General features: G+C 39.1%; 1 protein-coding gene across 1 annotated transcript in view; it reads right to left on the reverse strand.

Moving 5' to 3' along the window:
• Positions 1 to 25,739, reverse strand: part of SYNJ1 (synaptojanin 1) — a 117,142-nt gene that overhangs the window by 77,107 nt on the left and 14,296 nt on the right. Inside the window, exons 3-8 of the mRNA XM_045002329.1 lie at positions 10,599 to 10,685; positions 8,896 to 9,163; positions 4,885 to 5,110; positions 3,521 to 3,604; positions 2,728 to 2,789; positions 2,148 to 2,244 (exon numbers count right to left, since the gene is read on the reverse strand). Coding sequence (XP_044858264.1) covers positions 2,148 to 2,244; positions 2,728 to 2,789; positions 3,521 to 3,604; positions 4,885 to 5,110; positions 8,896 to 9,163; positions 10,599 to 10,685 — 824 coding nt within the window. The remainder of the gene's footprint in view (positions 1 to 2,147; positions 2,245 to 2,727; positions 2,790 to 3,520; positions 3,605 to 4,884; positions 5,111 to 8,895; positions 9,164 to 10,598; positions 10,686 to 25,739) is intronic.

Genomic DNA, 25,739 nt, shown 5'->3' on the forward strand with positions numbered 1-25,739 from the left:
CGTAAACTCTGAAAGTCATCCTAAGTTCTTTCCTGCCCACACATCACCACTAAAGAATAAAGAATCTGCAAACCAAATTGTGATCTCAGTTACATTTGGACAACTTTACTGTTCTAATGGAGTTTAGAAGCTTAACCAAGGCAAAGTTAAATTTTGCTCATTGGAACTTAGTTAATAATATTAGCCAAGAACATGCAGTGGCAGTCAAAAAAGAAAACAGAATGTTAGGAACCATTAGGAAAGGGATAGATAATAAGACAGAAAACATCATAATGCTACTCTATAAATCCAGGGCAGACCCACCCCTTGTATACTGTGTGTAGTTCTGGTCACCCCATCTCAAAAATGATATATTCGAATTGGAACAAGTACAGAGAGGGGCAATAAAAATCATTAGGAGTAAGGAACAGCTTCTATATGAGGAGAAAGTAAAGAGACTGGGATTGTTCAGCCTGGAAGAGAGACTACTAAATTATGTGAAGTTGTTCAGAAGTTTGGAATGTTAAAAGTCGTGCTCATAAAGCAGTCAAAGATAAATGCAATTTTTTCAGAAGTGAAAATATACTTGGTACAGTTTTAATTTAAAATGTCCATTTTGAGATCACAGCTGGTGACAGTATACCAATTAAATCATTTCCAGCAGTGTTAATATGCAAGTCCAGTGGTAGAAGTAGTGAATGAATACTAGAGTTGCCATCTTACGTAAATAATGGCTTTTATCAGAAGAAAATTTGTTTCTCCTTTTTAAACTTATTCAAAATTCAATGCCTATGATTCTTAAATCAATATAAACGTATCCTGGTAATACTGGGGAACAAACAAAAAGGAAACAATAGACATTTAAATGAAGAGCATCTGTAGCTAGGAGAAACCTAAGTAGAATAAAAATAAAGACTAGCAAAATTCTTCTTATGTAGGGTATCTACAGAACACCAATAGAGTCCAAGAACATTGCCCCACAGCACTCTACTGAGGTAGATTTCACAGTTTTATGCTGCTCCCTGAAACATGGCATTGATACTGTTAAATATCAGACTAGACTGATCATTTGTTGTTCCACTAAGGCAGCTCCTACATTCCTTACAATTCTCTCTAAGAGTACTATGTAAAATGGAATGATGAAAATAAACTTTATACTGCATTAACAGCATCTTATATTAAAATTAGATTAAAAAAATAACTCAAGTGACATTTACAATGAAATAAAATTTTCTGTATCCCAGACACACAATATTGTCATCTTCAGCTTAGTTTTCTTTTTATTGGAATTTCTATCTTGGTATTATTTTAAGGTTAGATATATTTTATAAGTATAACTGAGCATCTTACAGGTGATTTCACAGTCTAAATTGGTAATATAAACAATTAATTTGTAAATAAATTATTAAGTAATTAGAAAATTATCTCGGCTGTGAAAAAAAGATAATATGAGAGAAACTAGACTGATATTACAGGCTATTCTCTAATTAATTAGAACCCAGGAGAATCTTTATTCAACTATATAACTCAGTAGCAAGAAATCTTGAGACTGGTCAGTTACAATCAAAATGCTGGTCTTCTGAATAAGTTTTAAAAGTTTAAATTTCAACTAAACTATTAAATTATTTTTAAGCCTCAAGTGATGTATTCATTTGAAGTTCAAGAAGTCCTTTTCTCGACAGTCTAAAAATACACCCAGGAATTCCTAGAGCAGTATTTTGGAGAAAAAAAAATAGTTTACCTGAAGCACACTCAGTATTAAATACCAAAACATCTGTTGCCTATATATTAACATTAGAATGCAGAAGTTATTTCCTTTAGACATAAACAAGTATTAAGGGAATATAATTTACAATTTATTATCAATGGCCTGCCATATTGCAGTTATAATTTTTAAAAAGAATGCTTATTTTGGCTAACATGCTCAGACATATTGATTGTCATTAAAACTATTTTAAAATCCATTTCATTGTATATATCCTAAGAAATGTCTCTGTGAGCTTTTAGGATCCTATATTGAGCAAAATGGGTACAGATTTATTTTAACAACAAGCAGTTACTCTAGCGTATAACATATCTATTTCATTCTCTAATGACTATTTAACACCCACCTAAGGCATAAGCCAATTCTGAGAACATACAGGGCATGAGATAATCGTAATACTTACCTGGAAGGCTTTGCTAAGCATGTGCTCCCCTTCTTTTGCCCCAAGTAAATTTACAATAATTTGTTTGCCATATACATTTTTAAGTGTTCGGAAATGCCTGTTAACAGAAGAAAAAAGCCTCACTCACCTTTTGACTAGTAACAAGGTAATATAATCAGCATCTTCTCTTAATCAACCCCATCTGAATGAAGTACTAGAGTGCACTGTACGTTTATTATGGCATCCATTTTATTGAAATGCATCCCAAGGAAGTGATCTAGCCCAGTGATACCAAGTGACAACTGACTTATTTAGGTCAATGGTAGCAAAAATTCTACTTAAGAGGAAACATTTGGCTAATACCAAGAAGTTACATGGAGTTTAACCAAGCATTGTTATATACAGTATGAAATGAAATTCTGAACTCCAATTTTAATAAAGAAGTTGCCAAATAAAGATTACAAGATGAAATATTAAGCACAGGAGTAGCCCACTGAACTTCAAAAGGACTATTCACATGGTTTGCTGAATTACAGCTTTAAATCAGTAAAACTACTTGATCAGAACATCATATTAAGAAAAATGCAAGCCACTATTTCACCTGTCAAAAGCCGGTGCATTTGCTTCAAATCCCCTTGACATTCTGACACGATGGGATCCCACCTTTGACAAGAAGAGTACATTTAGTTATATACTTGAATTTTTTGTTTGTTTGTGTGTTTGGTTAATCTGCTCTCCAAAATCCGTTTAAATCCTATTTCTGTCATACATTATTCCTTCCATAATATGTGCTTCTTTCTATTGGTTTCATTAATGTTAGTTTTCTGAAGAACACCTTTTTGACACAACCTCTTGAATCTTGTCATATAACTGCACTTCTAGCTTTTTTGTTTAGGGATACATGAGCCTTCTGTGACTCTGTTATGGTATGCTTATACAGCTGCCATGCTACATCTAAGAATTTTTAAAATGTCCTCATTTTTTATTTTAGTGTCACAGTACTAAATTTTCATACAATTCCTCTCCCAAGGATGTTGAGCTTAATTATACTGTAGTCACTATTACTTAGTGTCTCACGCATAGTTACTCCTTGCATAGACTCCTTTGTATTATTTATGACTAAATCAAGAGTAGCGCCTCTCCGCTTGTGTGCTCCAGAACAACCTGTTCCAAGAAGCAATCGTTAAAAATCAAATAATTCAAAACTTCTAGGCCAAAAGAAACTAAGCATTAGAGATAGTGTACTCAGGTCCCATAGGAAGTAGTGTCTTCAACAGCAATACCTCCAGTCTGTTAAGAAGCAAAAGTCTCTCTCCCAAACAAGAATTTCATTCAGAGCTCAGCCAAAAAGATAACAGTGCAACAGGGCCTCAACCTTTATCTTAACTACTTACCTGCAGACCAGGTTGCTCCCAAAATAATGGAACAGATCCACGAATTTGTATGAAGGAAGACACACAGTCATCTAGGAATATCACCTGATGAGAAAAAGCAGTACTGTAATTTTACTGGGGAATTGCAGAAACAAAGCAGTCTTTTTTGCATTATCTAAACACAGTGAATAAAATACAACTATGTCATAGTATAAGCAGGAGTAACAATATTTGTTATTTTAAAAAATTCATATTAAATGACCTGTGTGTCTAATGCCTCAGAATGCACAACTTGAATAAATAAATATTCAATAGTAAGAAGATACAATATACCACAGGGACAAGTTTATTGTGGTTTTAGAAAGAGTATTTTTCTTTTTAAATTAAGTCCTGCTCCAAGTTCTCATAAAAAGTGTTTCCCTGTAAAGATTTCTTTAAGACGGCAAGGCAGAGTATATTTACAACTTTTTAATTTTACATCCACTTTTTAATATATATTTTGGTAACATTTAGACAAAAAGCATAGAGAAGACTTAAGTTTTCCATTTCTCTTACACAAAATCCCATTTAAGAATCCTGTAAAACAGACAAAAATATTTAACCTGATTCTCTCAATTTAGTTTCTAGGAACCCTTTCACGTTTATCTTTAAAACTTTCCATAAGGCTCTTTCAAAGTTTGTGTAGAAGCTTTGATTTCTCTTTCAGTATTTAATATTCACTCTTCTTACAGAAATAAGAAAACATTCAGTTATGTAACTTCTTAGCTCACAAGAGTTAAATTTGGGACTTATAATGGAAATAAAGTAACTAAACCATCCTGTGATGCATGTTTTTTAAATATATTAACTCATTACTTGACAATGTCAACTTCAAGATTTCCTCAAAGTGCTAATATTTAGCCTTAGGTTAAAATAATAAATTTCAAATGTTATAAAAATAAACTGCAATTTATCATCTAATAAGTAGCTTACTGGAAAAATATGGTTCAAGAAACTTGACGGCATGCTGACCCCAATCCTGCACCTGGGTGAAACTAGCAAACTTAATGGGACTCAGAACAAGCACAGAGATTCACCCAGATATGACCTACCCACATGAATACAACTGCAGGATCAGGCTCTTCATAACAATGCAATCAAAAGTACCTACCACAGAATAATCTATAATTTCATGCATTACAGCATAGTAATAGTTCCAAATATAGGACAAAATCCTCAGTGTAAATTGACTTAGCTTCACTGACTTCAAAAGATGAACACCAACCTACATTAGCTATGGATCTGGCTCAAAATCTATTGACCTGGAGCAAAAAACCATAAATTGTTTACTATCATTATATTGAGTACAGACAGATGGGCAATATAGTTATAATAATACAGCATACCTGTTCTGTTTCAACAAAATTAGCAACATGACCATCATCATTCGTTCCCCGTACGTTAAACCTGGTTCCAGCTCGTTCACAGCTTAGTCGTGAAATGAGGCAAGCCTTTGCCTGTTTGTGAGCTGCATAAATTGTTCTAATCTCTACTCCTCCACACATGAGACGCAATAACCAGTCATCACAGTTCACACCATAGTGTTTAAGATGCAAATGCAGTGATTGGTTCCTATCAGAAAGAGAAGGGACTCAAATTAATGACAATGAGAGAGAAATAAAATGGCTCATTTTGTTTAGGCAACTGCTGTCTTATTTCTGAAACTCCACACTCCATATAAGGAATGTCAAAAGGAAAGCTTTCCATAACATGCACAGTTTCATCCACAACTTCTATTTAAACAAACCTGACATAGCAAAACCTTCTAGACAGTAGCTTAGATGTCTGTAGGACAAAAAATGTCTGTAGTGATTTTTAATGGACATAAAAACTGACAACCTAGAATCTTCTGTTAATACTGCAGATACCCCTATCCTTTCCTACTAATGTGAAAACCATGGATTAGAGCAGTGGTTCCCAAACTTGTTCTGCCCCATGTGCAGGAAAAGCCCCTGGCAGGCTGGGCTGGTTTGTTTACCTGCCGCGTCCGCAGGTTCGGCCGATCACGGCTCCCAGTGGCTGCGGTTCGCTTCTCCAGGCCAATATTAGCTGCTGGAAGTGGCGCTGAGGGACATATTGACCGCTGCTTCCAGCGGCTCCTATTGGCCTGGAGCAGCGAACCACAGCCACTGGGAGCCGCAATCGGCCGAACCTGCGGATGCGGCAGGTAAACAAACCAGCCCGGCCCGCCAGGGGCTTTCCCTGCACAAGCGGCGGAACAAGTTTGGGAACCACGGGATTAGAGAGTAGAGTTTTCATGGTCAGTCAGCCTCAGAGAAAATAAAACCAGAATGCCAATGGTGGGGCTATTTTGTGTGTCATGTGTGACCCACTAACTCATTTCATATAGGCCACCCAATAACCAATTGGAACACTGCTAACGAGGACAGAATTTGGACTGGCTACAAACTGAAAAAAATCTGTGTACACACATTTAATAATTTCCCAGGACAGTTTCCCTCCCCCAAAAAGCTTATTTTAAAACCGTGGAACATGTTACCATGTCAGAGGTCCTGTAGTGCAAGAATAATTCAACAGGCTTCTAGGACTGTCATCAGTATTTGGGGCATCTCAGTTTTGTTCAAAAGATGTTTGCTTAAGCTAACAGTGCTTGTTTTCTTTGAAGCACCCCATGACCATTGTGAGTTTACTGCGAATTAGTCAACACTACAGCCTAATGATAAAACTCATTGATTCAAACAATGGGATAGGTGATTATGAAGTGTAATCCACCTTGTTAAACTACTGGTTATGGGATTTTGTAATAGGTATACAAGTCAAAAATTATAACTTTGGTGTTATTACTGTGTAATGTATGAAGTATAAAACTAAGTGAATTCAGTTTTTTTTACTCCTTTAGCATACTTCAGATAATGTTTAGTGTTAACTACAGGTAACAAAAACAATGTAATTACAGTAGTGTTTCATAAGCAACAGTATAGACACTAAGAATTCTCATAAAACAAAATATCTAAAGTAGTATTTTAAATTAATATGAGTCACAACAGTAATATTAGCAGCATTTCATTAGTTAATTCAAACAACTTTTTTATACTGTGAAGCAGGGTTAGTATGAGAGAAAAGGTAAAGAGGGGCAATAATTCAGAGTGCTGACATGTTGTAACATAACATTCACAATGTTCTAAAATTAAGTACAATGAAAAAAGGATAAACTAGATATGTCTGAGAGCCAACAGGAAGCACTTTAAAAATAAATTGTCAGTATCTGGTAAATAAGATTATAGTTTTGCAGCTAGTGTTTAGTTTTTGTACTCTTTCTGAGTGAGAGATTCACTTATGAAAAGAGGGAACGTTTATTGAATAGGAAAAAAAGATAGTCAGTAAGAGAGCTGGTTCTCACAAAATTTTATTGTAACCACAAATAATTTAAGAACTTGTCTCTTAACACTCTCGGTGCATTAGTGGTTTATTTTTAGTTTAGTTGTTTATTTTAATAGTGTCTCCATTGTTTTTCAAAATACATATCTGACTTTTAGCACGCATTCCAGAGAAATTTACAAGTATTTATTAATGAAACCTCAAAAATTGTGGGTTGGGTATGTATTATTTTGCAATACAGTACAACGATATGCTCTGTTGAAATAGGAGATTGGGAAAGTAAACAACATTTTTCTTCGCAGAATGTGACAAATGGATTTTATATACAAAACTCCTGGCAAGATTAAAATGTGTATACAGAATAGCACTTTTTAAAACTGATTTTTAGTATTTAATTTGCTGGATATCAAATCTGGGTCATTTAATTTATTTCACATTGTAACTAGTGATTTACTAGCTAGCTATTAAAGGCATAAAAAGCAGGTGATTTAAATTAAAAAAATGAAATTTAAGGATGCACAGAAAATTTAAAGCCAAGTTGATCTGAATAGTGTCAGCTACTATGATGGTCCTCTAGCATGATGATCTTAAGACTTAAGTTACTAGCCTATTCATATAGCCAATGCCAATTTCCTGGGGGTATTGGCACACAAAGATTAGAATTCTACTGGAATTTGTGTGTGGAGACATTCCTGAACTGACCCATCTCCTCAAAGCCCAGAATCCCCCCCCCCCCCTTGTTTTGTATGCCTGACCTCATACTACAGCTCTACTTTGTCATCCCTCTATCTCCACTTCCCACGAAGGGTAGGACAGAACTGGCACAAAACCAGAGCTGCTCTAGGCTCAAGGTGCCACGTCAGTGGAAAAGTTATAGCAGGTGAGAAACAAGTAGCTTTTCACCTCTTCTAATGTGCATGTACATCAATGGGGCAGTGCTGAGTCTTTCAGTAGTTTTGTTTTATATAGATGCCTGTATCTATTGGGTTGTAGGAGGGTTACCTATATTCGCTAAGCATGAGAAAATGGAAGGAAGGCAGGCTAAAGGCAGGGGAGAAGAGAAACTGGAGCAGAACCTCACCTAAGAATCATAAGAACAAGTATACTAACCTTCAAAAGTTCTAAGATTTACTCTTAAGAGTTGTAATACTGTCCATATTTCTCACCATTGGCACTAACTGACCCATTTGTTTGCAGTCTCAGTAGAAACAAAAGCAGTAGTACTTGTTTTATCAAGAATTACATATATAAAAAAAGCCACATACATTTTATTTAAAACTACTTTCTACAAGGAAGAACACAATGTAGTAAACTGTGTAATAAGGAGCTGCAAACAGAGCGAATGCAACATGTAGTTTCCAAACAGTTAAAGCGCTGCCCCGGCAGTGCTTTAACATGGCTTGTGTGGTCGCGGTGCTGGGAGAGAGCCCGCCCAGCACTCAAAAAACCCCACCTCCATGAGGGGCATAGTGCCCAGCGCTGGTGCACGATCTACAGTGGCACATTACAGTGCTGAAACTTGCTGGGCTCAGCGGGGTGTTTTTTTACACCCCTGAGAAAGAAAGTTGCAGCGCTTTAAAGTACCAGTGTAGACAAGCTCTTAGAAACAACAGTGCTCAGAAGTAAGAAATGCCCTTTGGAATCTCCCATCCAATACCAGTTTTCTATAGAAAAGCAATGATACATTTTACAGAGGTTCAATCAGTTTCTTCAGGCAACACAAAAAGCAAAATGTTACACTGTTGTGACAAGCATTTTGATCAAAGTACAGTATTGTCTGTTTTCACAACTTGATCTTTTAGTGAAGACGACACCCCGAACTATGTCTGATTGTTGTTATAGAAAATGTTCAAACTCACTTTTATAGTAGGCTGAAATAAAATAACATGGAATTATACATGAGTGCAATTTTAACAATCAAGATTTGCAGGACAGAGTCAATGATCAAAACTTGCCATAGATCAATACGTACACGCATTACATTATATCAGGCTTGGCAAAATGTATTATCAACTCACCAGAAAAATCTATTGTCAGTGGTGTGTTCTTGCATGCTACGGTGAGCATTAAGACTAAGATCTAAACTGACCCCAGTAGCAGACCATGCAAAATAAAAATTTCCTGAGTTCAAAACTTTGCGCACTTCTGAAATACGATCTTCATCTGAAGGGTCACTTCGTAATGATATGAATTCAGTGGAAGTAACCCGAAAAACTTCAGATTCTTGAATCTTTCCCACAGACATACATCCTGTGACTAGAACCAGATAATGTAACAAAGTGTCTCCTGTAAAACCAGAAATATAGTTGAGTGATGAATTCTGATTACAAATATTTTAAAAATAACAAGCGAGATCATCAGTGATTTTCAGCCTTTCCCCCCTAAACCCAATTTGCCATTTCAATAAAGCCAATGGTTACATCCACCAAGCTTAGTTCTACAGCTCTGGAAAATGTACTTACCGTATATACTCGTTCATAAGCCGAATTTTTTTAGTAAAAAAGGGAAGCACCAGAGAAGGGGGTCGGTTTATGAACGGGTATAGAGAAGGAGAGGTGGGACACAGCCCCTCCCCGCAACAGAGGGAGCAAGGAGAGGCAGCACAGCCAGCAGAGCCAGAAAGGAAGAGGTGGGACCAGAGTCTGTCCTCTTCTGGCCACGCTGCTGTCCCCACAGCCTCCAAAGCAGCTGCAGCTCCAGGACTGGCAAGCGGTGGCCGTGCTGCCCGGCCCAGCCCGCCGGAACATGCTGTGGCCATGCCACCCAGCCTGCCAGAGCAGCTCCAGCCAGGTCAGAGACATCCTCCCCTGGCCCATCCTAGATAAGGTGGGGTGGGATAGGGAGCGTGTGGGGGTCCCGGGCTAGGGTAATGTGGGGGGTGGTCACAGGGGTTACTCCCCTGACTCCTAGCTTCTCCCCCGCAAAAAAATTCCCCCACCAGTTGCTGTCCCGGCCTGTCAGTTTTAAGCAGCTGGTGCGCCAGGACACTTTGTTTACTTAAGTTTACCTCCATGCCTGCGGACGCTCGAGGTAAACAAACCATCTCAGCCCGCTAGTGGCTCGTCCTGATGGCCCGGGAGCCAAAGTCTGCTGACCCCTGAATTAGAGGGTCGGCTTATGAACAGGTTATAAAAATTTTCCATTTTTTACTTATCCATCTTGTGGGGGTCAGCTTATAAATGACCCGGCTTATGATCGAGTATATACGGTACTCTTAATTTTTAACCAAGGCAATTCCTTTTGGTATTCTATTTTGCATGAATATTTTGACATAGCAATACGATAATTTTACAAGTCATAAAACAACTATATACTAGATCTAGTTTTGGGTTAAGCATTAACTTTGTTCATTAAACAGTGAAAATCGAATTCAGAGGCAGTACAGTGAACCTTGCTGGGTGGGTGATCTTGGAAGATATTGGTGTTCACTTCTTGAACAAGTATACACATGCACCCCTAATTTGTGAGCTCTCAACTTCTCCTAAGGGATTGCAAAGATGGGGAGTGTATTATTGAAAGCAAGAGGGGTTGTGAAAGTGGAAGTTATTTGTGTTTACTCTTTGTTTGTGGTAATACTCACAACATGCTAGGCACAGTACAAACACTAAAGGAAGTATAATCCTTGTCCTGAAGAAGATGTTAGACTGAGGTTTCTTACACGGACAGAGAGGCTTTCTCCAATTAATAAATAGTCACCTTTTTCATTTTTTTTTAAACTCACCCAGATTTAACCTTAATACACCTAAAAGTCCATATGCATCCATTACTTTGGAGTATGTGCTCTTGATTGCCTCTTTCTCTGCAGATGCTATAAAAAAAAGAAGATAAAGTCACTATTCTAAAAAAAAAAATACCCTTTTGACTTAACAGTGTAGCTCTGAAAATAGTTCCACTCTGAACTAGAAATTTAAGAAAATACAACAATAATGCTTAAGGTATCTGAAGCTCTTAGAAAGTTACAACATTCATTCAATTATGTCACTATTCCTAAGGACTCCTAGCAGCATTAGTGACATTTTAAAATAGTAGCCACTCTGTCTTCTGGGGATTACAATAGATTTTACTTGTGTTGCTATGTGAAGATGAACAACATGCCTCCTATCTTTGCTAAGCTTTAGCAAGTCAGTGCTTAAAACAGTGAACACTGCCAAATGTTAAGACTTACTTATAGAAAAGTCAACCTTGAACCAAGACACAAAAGGGGGATAAAAATAGACTTAGTGAAGTACTACAGTCTTTCAGTTACTGCTGTTACTCAAGCACCAGACCAAAGCACCCTTTCCCATCTTATCACCTAGACAAATTGCTTCTGTTTTCTGATGACCTACAATGGAAAAAGCAGGAAGAAACAGAACTAGCACCAGTGGCAGAAAAAACAGGTCAGTAGACTCAAGACAACACATTTCTTGAAAAATACACCACCGTCACTTCGCTGCCATCAAAGCAGCAGTCACACCCTTAAGAAGTTTCAAACTCAACTGCATAATCATAGACTCACAGAAACGAAGGGATGGAAGGGACCTTGAGAAGTCATCTAGTCCAGCCCCTTTCCCTGCTCTCCCCCCACCCCGAGACAGGACAAAGTATACTTACACCATCTCTGACAGATGTCTAACCTGTTCTTTTAAAATCTCCAATGACAGGGATTCCACAACCTCCCTTGATAAGCTATTCCAGTACTTAACTGTAGTTAGAATTTTTTTCCTAACTGTAGCCTGATTTAGAGCATACTAATAATATTAATTTGGATAATATGGGAATTTAATTTATTAATTTTATTTTATTGATAATAGTAATAATTAATTACTAATATTAATAGTATGAGTTTTAGGCTTGTTAATTTGTTTGATTAGAAGATAAATGTTTTTGTTCCGAATTAGGCTTTACAGAATTTACAAAGGACCCTTGGGGGTATGACAGGAAGCTTCCACTGACACAGATATAGCCTTAGACTTTTGATTAAAATTAATAATAGTAAGTAAATGGTAAAATATTTATAGTTACAAAGTTACAACTGCATTACTGCTATTTAAAAGATACATATGCTAATATAGTATTATATGCAACAAAGTTTTGGTTAATATACTTACACCCTTTTTTGATAACCTGGTGGTAAGAGAGACAGGACCAGCCTTGCAGTTTAGGTTTTTTAATTTTTGAGTGAGGGATGCAGTGCTTAGAAAAATTTAATGCTAAAAGCTATTAAAACTAAATTAGGGTTTACTTGACTAACAAACTTAAAATTAAAACCTAATAAACAAAACTTAAATAAATCTTAGGGAAACCAAGATTAGCCTAATTTTTTTGAAACAAAGTTTAAGAAGAACAAGTATAGCCTACTAATACTAGTAGTTATTGTAAATAGATACAATAGATAGAGAAATAGAATGTAAGTGAGAATGATAGAGCGGAGTGCTTTAGCGAGGTGGGTTACCTTTTTTATAGGGCACAAGTGACGGAAATTTTTTTTTATGCCCAAATTGTATTTCTTACTCACAAAATGTTAGGGTACACTTACTTTATAGGTTAGTATGTATGTGCGTATTGATGACATGTACATACGCACATAAGTTTTTTTGTGATGTATCCACAAACTTAACAGGTACAACACTGAAAAAAACCCAATGCCATACTTTATTGTTTATTGGTTTAGATAAAAGGTTATAGACATAGGCATAAGTACTTATTTATTTAGGTAACAAGCTACAGGTTAACTTTGCTTTTTGAGTAAAAAGTTTTAATATAGACATGCTAACTTTTCCTTAGCTTAACATCCAGGATATAGCCCAGGGATCGGCAACCGATGGCACGCGAGCCGTTTTTTAATGGCGCGCGGCTGCCTGCTGGGACTCAGCATGCCATTAAAAGTCCTGCCGATGCGGCAAGCCTCAGGGTCCGCGCTCCTGGGCCGGAGCGTCCGGCCGAGCGCAGCAAGCCGCCGGCCCCTCCTCCGCCTTCCCCCCCTTCCCCTGGAGCCCTGCCGCCGTGTGCGCAGCACTCTGGGGGCCGGGGCTGCGCACTCCCGCGGGGCAGTGTTTGGCTCCATGGGGAGGGAAAGACGCTCCCCGCTCATCCGGAGCCCTGCTGCCTCGCGCACAGCGCTCTGAGGGGCAGGGTGGGGCTGCGCGCGCGAGTGGCAGCGATAGGGCTCCAGATGAGCAGGGAGCCTCATAGTAAGGGGTCTGGGGCCGGGGGGGGGGGCGTTGGGTAAGGGGTGGGGGGAGTCAAGGGACAGGGAGCAGGATGGGTGGGATCCCGGGGGAGTGGTTAGGGGCGGGGATCTCTGGAGGGGGCAGTCAGGGAGCAGGGGCGGTTGGATGGGGCATGGGAGTCCGGGGTCTGTCAGGGGGTGGGGGGTGGATACGGGTCAGGGAGCAAGGAGGGTCATGGGGGGGCAGTTAGGGTGGGAGGGTTTCTGGAGGGGGTGGTCAGGAGACAAGGAGCTGGGGGGGCTGGATGAGTTGGGAGTTCTGGGGGGGCTGTCAGGAGGCAGGGGTGTGGAGAGGGGTTGGGGCAGGCAGGGAGCGGGGGGGGTTGTATGGGTCCAGAGTTCTGGGGGTCCTGACAGGGGCCGGGGAGCGGTTAGATAGGCATGGGAGTCCAGGGTGTTCTGTCTGGGTGAGAGGGTGTGGATAAGGGTTGGGGCAGTCAGGGGACAGGTAGGGGGTAGGGTCCTAGGGGGGCAGTCAGGGGACAAGGGGCAGGGAGGCTTAGATAGGGGGTAGGGTCGCAGGAGGAGGTAGTCAGGCCAAGGAGCAGGGGGTGGGGTTGGGGGTTCTGGGGGGGCAGTCACCCAGCCCTCTGCCCTGAACTCTGACCCACCCACACACACACACCCAGCCCTCTGCCCTGAGCCCTGCACCCCCACACACACCCCAGTCCCCTGCCCTGAGCCCTGTACTACCCAGCCCTCTGTTGACTCCTTCACACACACCCCATGACCCCAGCCCTGACTCTGGCACCCCCCCACATCCCCAGCCCCCCCACATCCCATGCACCCCGCACATCCCCATCCCGAGCACCAAACGGGAGCTCCTACACCCCCACTCACATTCCCACCTGCACCCCTCACACCAAATGGGAGCTGCCCAGGTAAGTGCCCCCACACCCAAACCTCCTGCCCCAACCCTGAGCCCCATCCCTCATTCTAGCTCCTGGCCAGACCTTCACCCCCAGCCCTGTGCTTAGTCCACTCCCACCCTCAGCTCAGTGCAGAGAGAGGAAGAGAACGGGCCAGAACCAGGGAGAAGGTAGGTACCCACTGTATGTGGGCAGGGCCGGGACCCCAGACCGGCAGTGGGCTGAGTGGGTCCAGCAGCCGGGATCCCGGCTGGCAGGAGCCGGCGGATGGAAGCCCTGAGGGTCCCGGCTGCTGGCCCCGCAGTCTGCTGCCGGTCTGGGTTCTGGCTGCCGGACCCTTGCCAGCTGGGGTCCCAGCCGCAGGCCCCACTCAGCCCGCTACCGGCCTAGGTGAACAGAACCCCAGACCAGCAGCGGGCTGAGCGGGCCAGTGGCGTAAGATCAACATTTTAATTTAATTTTAAATGAAGCTTCTTAAACATTTTGAAAACCTTGTTTATTTTACAATAAAACACTAGTTTAGTTATATAATATATAGACTTGTAGAGAGAGACCTTCTAAAAAACATTAAAATGTATTACCGGCACGCGAATCCTTAAATTAGAGTGAATAAATGAAGATTCGGCACAGCACTTCTGAAAGGTTGCCGACCCCTGATATAGCCTGTGGGTCTTTTGCATTACAGCCAAACTTACTTTAATATAAATTTATAAACCTATTACAATAAACCAAATACTTAAACAATAAGAAAATTATATATATATATGCATATGCGCAAGCAAGCAGGTTAGTTCTATAGGCTATATGCTCCCCTTTGGCAGGGTGGTTTGCACCAATGAACCCTGTCACACAGGTAGGATGTAGGTGGTTAAGTATTTATGGGGACTGTTTTAACCCCATTTTTATAAAGATGATAAGCTGGGTTAGACTAAATAATAGTAATGTTTTTAAAAGTGGGAATAGGAGAAATAATCTTTTATTAAAGTAGGTTGCTTTGGAGTAAAACAAAAATTTGGTTTTGTAACAGGAGTTTAAGGGACTATATTGGTACCTTTTTGGTTGGTAACCACACACAATTGGTTATTTTTAGCATAGGTTACCCTTTTTATTGGAGTTTTTTATTTGGTTAGCCTTACCAGGCATGACGATGATGAATTTTGTACCTTTTTTTTTTTTTTGGTAGTTTACACAGAACAGTGTTTGTTTTAAACACATTACACCTATAGATGTACTGAGGCTTTTTTTTTTTTTTTTTTTTTTTTTTTTAAAAAGAGCAACATTTGTGGCACTTTTTAAGTTTGAGTTGGAATGTGACAGACCACCAGAAGAGGTGCATTAATGCTTTTTTAATAGATGTTGTTTTGGGGGTGACCTATAGAATGGACAGCAGCCAATTGCCTGTACACATTTTTGTTTGGATTAAATACTGGTAACGAGACCGTACATGAGACATACAAAGATTGTGCCATTATACATGGGTTTTTTTTTTGAAGAAAACAACTGTTTTGGTTCGAGTGAGGTGTTACAGATTTTATTTTTTTTATAGCACCCACTGCCAAATGCTGGCATGAATTTAAACATGTGGATTAGGGTTTTTTTTTTAGCCTTTGAAAAACACCTGGGGACAGTACCAACTTAATAGTTGCTTATTTTTAATTAAGGAACCTTTTTTAATTTTAAGGATTGTAATACATTAGTGATTGCATTTATGACATTTTTCATATGCAGAACATATCTTTTTTAAAATGTTGATTTTTGTGCTGATTATTGTTTAAAATGATTAGCTGGTTAATTTTACATTGGGTTTTATTAAACAGTTGGGTTATGTTATGCATATTATAAACAGTAAATTGCTTTTTTTTGTGTAGGTATGTTTTGTTTTACATGCTCTGGCAATTGAGCACGACCATGTTGTTTGGTTTTATGGGGCTGTAACAGTTTAGTTTTAAATTTGTGATTTTGGCTTAGCTTTACCTTTAGAGCAACGATAACGTAGTAAATTAGAAATATTAATGTTTATTTTATGGTTGCAATTTGCTGGGCTTTAGTTTTTGCTATTTTGTTGGATGCTGATTTACTTACGTTTTGAGGAGGAAACTGCTGATTAGTATAATAGATTTTGTTTTTATTACACTTGCCTTTTGTTATTTTAATTTTATACACTGCTGAACTGAGTTTATCGATGATTCGGAAGGGTTCAATTTATTGGTTACACAGCCCATGTTTCGGTGATTTATACAACAACAACACTACTTGTTTTTTAACTTAAGATTTTTTTTGTGTTTTTTTTTTTTTTGGTTTTTGTTAAAGTAAGCCTTTGCCTTTTGTTTGGATTTTTAAATTTGGCTGCTACCTGCAAGTGGATTTAATTTAAATGTTTTTGCAGGTAGGTATTTTTTTTATTTGTTTTTAATTGTGTGCCACTGGTGTGCCAAATTAAATGTTTTGGTAATTGCATTGGTTGGCCTGTTATTAATTTAAAGGGAGTTTTATTAGTCGATGCAGCCAGTGTTGTTTTTAATGCCATTAAAATTAGAGGCATGAGAGTGTTTTAGTTACATTAACCAGTTTTTTATTGTTTAATAACACATTATTTTTATTGTTTGATTAGTTTGTTTTACCATTTTAAATGACCGTGGTTTGTATGAGATGTGTAGTTTTTGCGGGACTTTTATTAATTTATAGTTCCTAAAGAACTCTTCAATTAAATGTGATTTTTGGTTTGATTTTACCTTTGCAGGGATTTTTTTTATTGAGAGAAGACTTGCTTTATTAGGACCTTGGCGGTGGCTTTTGCAGTATTGGCCTTAAGAGGAAATGCCTTTACCCACTTTGAAAAAGGATTGATCACTAGATATTGGTTACCTCTGAGTTCTTGGCAAAGGACCTACAAAGTTAACCTGCAAAGCCATTTAAGGACCTTTATACACCTGAGATTTTAATGGCACATATTTTTTGTACAAAGGATTTACTGTTAGCGACCCTTTTTTGTTGTTTTGGAAATCTTTAGGATTACTTTTACTATGTTTTTATTTGATTTTTGCATTTATTAAATTTGGTATGAGGATTACCTTGATGGCAATGACTGGAACCATTAACAAAGAAATGATACCCATTAACAGAAACTGTTTTTTGGATTAATGGTTGGAGGGGTTTTTTTTGTTAGATTTAATTGATTAAGATTGGGACACGTGTGGCTTCCCTTGATATAGTAGAGCAGATAGTAACAAAGATGGTGTTTTAATAGGTTTACTGCAATATATTTATATATATATATTTTTGGCAGCAGTAATGCCCAGTGGGCTAGGCGAGCATTTGAGACTTGCCCATTTTTTACCCTATTGGACAGTAAGAACTGAAGGGGAGCGTGCGATGAGTGTAATATGATTGGGCTGAGACCAATTAGAAAAGAAAGGTGTTGTATGGTCCAACTGGTTGCCAACAGGTACTTTTTATAATTGTTATACGTAAGTTTAATTGATTACATTAAACTTGAGGCATAAGACACAGATCTGATTTTTTTCCACCTTTTTTGGTGAAGCCACAGCCGCCAACACATTAACGCCTACTGCTAACTTTAGATAATAGGGTATTTTAGGATTTAGAGTGATTAACACCGGAGCCTTGATAATGGCCTGTTTTAGGTGGGATACTGCTTTTGTGTGTTGCTTAGTAAATTTTATTGGATACTTTTTTTCTTTTTTTAATAGTTGGTTTAAGGGACCTTCAATGGAAGCAAAATTGGGAATGAAATTTTTGTGGTACTCAGTTAAACCCAAAAAGGATCTTAAAGGGTTTTGTGGTAAAGGCAATGTTTGGATTGCATTTATTTTTTGTTGTGCTGGGGTTCTACCCCATTTTGTTAGGGTGAGACCCCAGAAAGAGGCACAGTTGGCCATTAGCTGTGACTTGGCCAGATTGCACTTTAACCCTGCTTTTTTTAGGATTTGTAGGAGCTTAAGCTTTTTTAGATTTTTTTTTTTTGGTCTGTGTTGCTAAACACAGGTTATTTACATATTGAAATGAAACAGTTGGTCTAGAAAATTGCAACAGTACCTGCCTTATTTGCACATGGAATAAAGCTGGAGAATTTTTATACCTCTGCGGTAGATGTGTTTGGGAATATTGGACTTTTTAGAAACTAAATGCAAAACGGTACTGTGAAATGTGTGCCAATGATAATGTTTAAAAGCTGTTTACTGATGTTAAGGACAGTAAACCACACAGCCTTTGGATTAAAGGACTTGATTAGATTTGGCATTTTGGCCACTGTAGGGGCACAAGTGGGTATGACCTGATTTAGACGTTTATAATTAATTGAGACATGCCAAGAACCATTTGGTTTTTTTACAGGTCAAATAGGTGAATTGTCAGTGGAAGTACATTTACAAGTCTTTATTCCTATGTTAATAAAGACTTGATAGTGTAGTGAAAATATGCTGTGCTGGCAAACCACACACATGTTTATTACATTTACTCCTGGCTTAAGGTAAAGCAATGCTCAGGTTATTGATTAAGCACAGACTAGGCAATAGCGCACGTAGCCCCTCCAATAGCTCACGTAGCCCCTTCACCAATTATGATATATTGCACAAAGGGAGATGGCTATGGGTGAACCAATCAATATGTTACAAGTAACTATGATCTCATGCTCTTTGTTCTAATTACTAATAAAAACCCAGCTCAAGAGAGCTCGGGACGCCTGCTTAACAAACCTCTTGACTCCGCGTCTCCTTGATCCCAACATGATAGGGTTTTTTTTAATGTATGGGATTGCCTGTTTTGGGTAAGGATATTGTTTTTAGGCTGATTATTGTTGTTTAAAAAAAACAGTGACTGCCATACATTTACAATTGTTTGCGTTTAGCAAAGGCATTTACATGCTTGCAAAGCAACGCCCATAACTTAGGTTGGTTTGCATGATTAGCTACTATTTTGTTTAAATTATACTCCGTAGGTTGAGAGTTCTTTACTGGAGATACTATGCCACACTTAGGTATGATTATTGTTGAGTTATTTTTTACCTATTTTACAGTAAGACAACAATTGGTTACCAACATTTTTGTTTGTATAGGAAATTAGTTTTTAAATAGACAATTTTCTGGGTTTGCTAATTTTATTAACACAAAGGTATAAACATTTTTAGGTGACCTATTTGTACTTTAATGGGTATAGGAAGTGTGGTAACAACCTGATTACTTGCAAAAGTTGCAAGTGTTTTTGTACACCCTGATGACAGAGACGAGGATTCAGGATTTTTGACAGGGATAATACTAATTGCTCTCACACTATTTATAATAATTTTTTTGTGGTGGCCCCCTACCATTGCAGATGCTGTGGGTTTTTTGCTTGCATTTTTGCCTAAATGGGGCTATGACTGTACTTGGGGCCTATTGGTGTTATGCCGAGTAATTTGTAGAGTATGCAGACAAATGTACAGGGTTCGGTTTTTTTGGAGGCTGTTTATCAGAGAAAAGGAAATGGGTTAATGGAGGCCACCGGATGGTTTGAGGGTGCCAGGCCCTTAGCCTTTTTTTATTAGTTTATTTACATGGGCTTGGAGTTTTTGAATATTTTATTGTTGAGACTTAAGCATTTGCTTAAACATTATTACAACTGAGTTTTTATTATTGACTTGGGTTTTTGCAGGCGTGAATTGTTTTGTGCGGCATTTTGGTCCCCTATATGGCGATTTAAATGAATAACCCTGTCGAGGGGCATGCCCACTCCAGGGTTACTACGTGGGTTAGGGATATTTTGCCAATGCTGGTACCTAGGGAATTTAGGAACACCTTGGCTTAACCCTGGGGGTTTCTTAATTTTTACAGTGGTATTAGTTTGTAGGTTTTGAAGTATTGCAGTGGAGATAGTTTTGGATGAGCAGGGTTACTTTTTATAAAACCTTTATGTTTTACACTTAAGGCATTTTTACACTGACACAGGACTTTTTTTTGTTTGTTTGTTAAGATCTGGTGTAGTAGGGTGTTTTACCGGTACACCAGATGATACCAGCATTCACCAAGGGGGCTTAAAGGGTTTACGAAATTTTAGGGACCTAGGTAATGTGGATGGTTGCCCAAATGCCAGTAAGTGTTAACACAAAAGGGGCTGTTTATTTATTTATTTGTTTATATGCCAATGCATTTTTTGGTTGTAGTATTTTTTGTTGTTGTATCCTACATTACAAGCACTAGCTACCCATATCACTTGTGACACCACATTTTTTAGTTTTTGAACAATTACATTTTTTAAAGGCACTTTATTTTTACTATTGGGGTAGACACTAACAGAGGAGAGGATTTTTTTCCCCCTTTGTTTACTTTATTTTTTACATTACTAGTTAATTTTACCTTTTGTGGTGCCACCTTGAGACTTTTTTTTTTTAATTATTATTTGCAGACTGCTGGTAGCTTTTGCACTGCAAACTTTTTTTTTTGTTAATTTTTTAATTTTGCTTTTAAAGATACTGTTTTAGCCTGAGCTAATTTTTTTGCCCTACTTTCAGTAACTGGCCCTGCAGGTTTATTTATTTATTTTATTTAGTCAGTTCCACCATGCCAATAGGGATGGGAACCATTTTTTATTTTAAACTTTTTTATTTTTTTTTAAAAGCCGACCACAGTTTGATTTATAGCCATCCAGCGATTTTAAGCTGGCATTTAAAGTTTGCTGGGCTTTTTTGAGTTACTTAAATTTTTTAAATTTTTTTTAAGCGAACTACAAGCTACGAGCAGACATTTAACAGCTTTTTTTTTAAACCAGTTTAGCCGGGTTTTTTTGCGCTTTGTTTTTACATTAAATACATTACTTACAAAACCCCCATGGGTTACGATGCTTAGAGATTATTTTTATCAACAGCTATTTTTTAGCTGTTCTAAACCTTTTTTATGTATTTTTTGGCAAAGTTTTTTAAAGCCATACTGCTGGTAACTTTAACAGACTTTACTTTTGCCCTTACTTTACTTACCTTAACACGTAACATAGAACTTGTTGGAATTTTAACACTTTACTAGCTTATGTAATAAACTATAATGAACCCTTTGCTGTTTTACTTTGTAACTGAAGGCGTTTCTTTACAGAAACAAGAGGAAACAATACCCTAAAACAGTATTACACCTAGTTTAATACGTTTTAAGTAAATGATAGAGGGATGGTGGTGTGTTTCCCTTTTTTTGATCCCTCAATGACTTGTAGCTGATTGAGAGGGTTTTTTTTGGTTGGGACATGCCGAACAGCTGGTGAACTGAGGCAGATGGATTAGAGGTGTAGCCTGGGAGAGTTGTGGGGACTGAAGAACTGTACAAGTTCTGAGTTATTGCAGCCTTTTGGCGGTAATTAATACATAGATTTATTAACTTCCCCGCCACCACTTAGTGTGGGTTATTGGGCCTGATGTTACTGCTTATATTTTATTGGTACCATTCGTTACAACTTCAACCTTCAACAAAGCCCCTTAAATGTGTGTATTACATTAAATAAACACTATTACTTTTTATTTTGCAAGATTAAATTTTAGACCTTAAAAGTAAAACTTTAAGTTAAACCACTATACAGAACAGGAAATACTGGGCTTTCTGCCAAACCGCAGCCACAGGAAATTAGGTTTTTGCGTTCTCAAGAGTGAGTAAGACACACAATCTTGCTCTTCAACTCTCTGTAGCTTTAACTTTTTACTTATGTTTTAGGTAAGATTCTCAGGGGTTTAAGGATGCCTGGAATCCCACTTTTTGATACTCCTGGCTGACTCATCAGTCTGTAGCCTGATTTAAGGTGTACTAATAATATTAATGTGGATAATATGGGAATTTAATTTATTAAGTTAATTTTATTTTATTTAATTAATTAATAATAATTAATTATAATATTAATAGTATGGGTTTTAGGATCGCCAATTTGTTTGATTAGAAGATAAGTTTTTGTCCCGAATTTGGCTTCACAGAATTTACAAATATAAATTGATAAACCTATTACAATAAACCAAATACAGTACATTATATATATATATATATATATATATATACACACACACACACACGCAAGCAGGTTAGTTCTATAGGCTACATAATAGGTAACCTAAATCTCCCATGCTGCAGATTAATCTGATTACTTCTTGTCCTTGCCTTCAGTGGATATGGAGAACAATTCATCACTGTCCTCTTTATAACATATTTGAAGACTTACCGCACCCCCTCGTTGTTCTTTTTTCAAGACTAAACATACTCAGTTTTTTTAACCTTTCTTCATAGGTCAGGTTTTCTAAACCTTTTATTTCTGTTGCTCTCCTCTGGACTCTCTCCAATTTGACCACATCTTTCTTAAAGGGTGGTGCCCAAAATTGGACAATACTCCAGCTGAGGCCTCACCAGCACCAAGTAGTGTGGAACAATTACCTCCCATGTCTTACATATGGACTCTTCTGTTAATACACCCCAGAATATTACCTTTTTTGCAACTGCTTCAAATTGCTGACTTGGTCAATTTGTGATCCACTATCACCCTCAGATTCTCAACTAGTTATTCCTGATTTTGTATTTGTGCATTTGATTTTCCTTCCCAAGGGTAGCACTTAGCACGTGTCTTTACTGAATTTCATCTTGTTGATTTCAGATTTGTCAAGGTTGGTTTGAATTTTAATCTTGTGCTCCAAAGTGTTTGCAATCCCCTCACAGCTTTGTGTCATTTGAAGGTTACACAAGCATACTTTCTACACCACTATCCACGTCATTAACAAAAAAGTTGACTCATACCAGATCCAGGACATGCTCCTGTGGGACCCCATTAGACATTTCCTCCCAGTTTGACAGCAAGCCATTGATAACTACACTTTGAGTATGGTCTTTCACCCAGTTATGCACCCACTTTATAGTAATTTAATCTAGACCACATTTTCCTAGATTATTTATGAGAATGTCATGTGGGACTGTGTCAAATTAAAATCTTACTAAATCAAGATATATCATATCTACTGCTTCCCCCCATCCACTAGGAAAGTAACCCTGTCAAACAAGGAAATTAAGTTGGTTTGGCATTATTTGTTCTTGACAAATCCATGCTGGTTATTACTTATTACCCTATTATCCTCTAGTTACTTACAAATTGATTGTTTAATAATTTGTTCCAGTATCATTCCAGTTACCAACCAGGTCTGAATGGTCTATAATTCCCCACATCCTCATTGTTCTGCTTTTTAAAGCTAGGTACTAGGCTCGCCCTTCTCCAGTCCTCTGGAACATTACCCTGCCATGGGTTCTCTAACATACTTGCTAACCGTTCCAAGATTGCTTCAGCGAGTTCCTTAAGTACTAGGGTGAATGCTACAGGGCCCTAATGACTTGAATTCATATAACTTTAACCTATTCTCTCCCTGTGCTGGTTTGTGTTCCTTCCCCCTTGTTAATATTGTGTTAACCATCTGGTCACAATTAACCTTTTTAGTGAAGACTGAAGCAAAAAGGACATTAAGCACCTCGGCCTTTTTGAGATTTTTTTTGTTAGCGCTCCTTTTCTCATTAAGTAGTGGACCTACACGTTCATTATTTTTTCCTCTTGGTCCTAATGTATTTACAGAACCTCTTATTGCCTTTTTATGTCCCTTTCTGGATGCAACTCATTCTCTGTTAGCTTTTCTGATTTTGTCCCTACATACTTGCGCTATTCTTTTGTACTCCTCCTTAACAATTTGTCTGTTTCCAATTTTTGTGGGATTCCCTTTTGATTTTCCCGCCATTAAAGAGCTTCAGATGGAGCCATATTGGCCTGTTACTATTCCTCCTATCTTTCCTATGAATCAGGATAGTTTGCTGTTGTACCTTTAATATTGTCTTTTTGAGAAACTGCTAGCTGTCCTGAACTCTTTTTTCCCTTAGATTTTCTCCCATTGAATCTTACCTACCAGTTCTTTGAGCTTCTTAAAATCTGCTTAAAAAAAAGTTTATTGTCCTTATTTTGCTGCTCTCACATTTTCCTTTCCTTAGAAGCATGAAATCCATCATTTTCATCCAAATTGCATCCTACGTTCAGTTCTGCAACCAATTCCTCCCTGTTAGCCAGAATCAAGTGTAAAATGACTGGCCTCCGGTTATTCCTCTACCTTCTGATATAAGTTTCAGAGTGGCAGCAGTGTTAGTCTGTATCAGCAAAAGCAACGAGGAGTCCTTGTGGCACACCTTAGATACTAACGGATTTATTTGGGCATAAGCTTTGCCGCAAGGACGCCTCGCTGTTTCTTCTGACACAAAAAGTTGTCCGGAGACTTTGCGTTTTGCAGTATTACCTAACCAACTAGGGCAGTGGTCCACAACCTTTTCTGTGGGGCGGGTGCTGGACGACTAGCCGCCAAGGACTGTGGCTGCCACTCAAACAGCCACCAAAATGCTGCCGTGAAGCGGCAACGTCAAGAGGCGTTGCCGCCGAAATGCTGCCGAAATTTAGCAAGATTTCAGCGGTAGCACTTCTTGATGTTGCCGCTTCTTGGTGGCATTTCGGCGGCTGCTTGTCCAGCGGCCAGTAGGCGGGTGCACATGGATGCCCCCGCAGTTGCATGGCGCCCGCGGGCACTGCGTTGGGGACCCCGGAACTAGGGTGACCAGATAGTAGGTGTAAAAAAAAAAATCAGGACGGGGGTGGAGGATAATAGGTGCCTATATAAGAAACGCCCCCAAAATTGGGACTGTCCCTATAAAATCAGGACATCTGGTCACCCTATGACCAACAGATTTCTGGGTAGTTAGAGTCACCCATCGCTACTAGGTCTCTTATTTGGGATATTTCTATTATTTGTTTTAGAAATGCCTTATCCACCTCCTTCTCCTGATTTGGTGGGTTATAGCAGACCCTTACCATCATGCCACCTCTGTTTCCAACCCTCATCTGCCTTTCATCTTCACCCAGAGACTATCAACTGGTTTGCCTCACCTCCTTCTAGACCTCAAAACAAGTTTATATAATTCTACAGACTGTATGGACTACCCCACACTGAAGGGACATATGTAGGAAATAGTCGGGGCAGTAAACTTCGACTGTGCTGGAAGGACCTTGCCGTAGTTGCTTCACACAGGGTCTTGGGCTAGGACACACTAGAGAGCGAGGGCCGGGGTCCCCTTACCACTTCCCCTTAAGAGCTGAAGCCCAGATACAAGTGGATGCCAGAAGATTCCTGGCCAAAGATCAGGAACCAAGAACCACAACTACCTGGTCAGGGAACCAAGGGGCTGGATATCATGTGTGCTAAGCGATAGGCACCTGGGCCCACAGAGCAGCCTACGATAACTTCTCACTTAAAAGTCGTCCCGGCTAACATTGTTTTGTTGCTGATCAATTAGGGAACATGCTTAAAGTTGCACAATGCTCCCACATAATGTTGTTTGGCAGCCACCTGTTTTGTCCACTGCTTGCAGAAAGAGCAGCCCGTTGGAGCTAGCGGTGGGGGCTTAGAATCAGGGTGGACCAGCAGCCCCCTTATCAGCTTCCTGTTCCCTTAAGTTCCCTGTGCAGCAGGCAATCAATTGCCAGCAGTTCAGCTGTCCCTCCCACCCACTGCCATGTGCTGCTCCTGCCCTCTGCCTTGGAGCTGCTCCCAAGAGCCTCCTGCTTGCTGGGGGGGGAGTGAGGGGGAAAACGGAGGAAAAGAGGGGGGCTAATAGCAGGGTGTCCACCTCCCCCTTGCTCCTGCCCCTTGCTTACCCCATTTCCATAGAACGGGGGGGGGGGTGAGGAAGGGAGGGATGACACACGACAGGGCTCTGGATGGAGGGAGCATGCTGGCAGCAGGGGCTGTCTCATC

The sequence above is a fragment of the Mauremys mutica genome, chromosome 1 (genome assembly GCF_020497125.1).
Source record: "Mauremys mutica isolate MM-2020 ecotype Southern chromosome 1, ASM2049712v1, whole genome shotgun sequence".
NCBI lineage: Eukaryota > Metazoa > Chordata > Testudines > Geoemydidae > Mauremys > Mauremys mutica.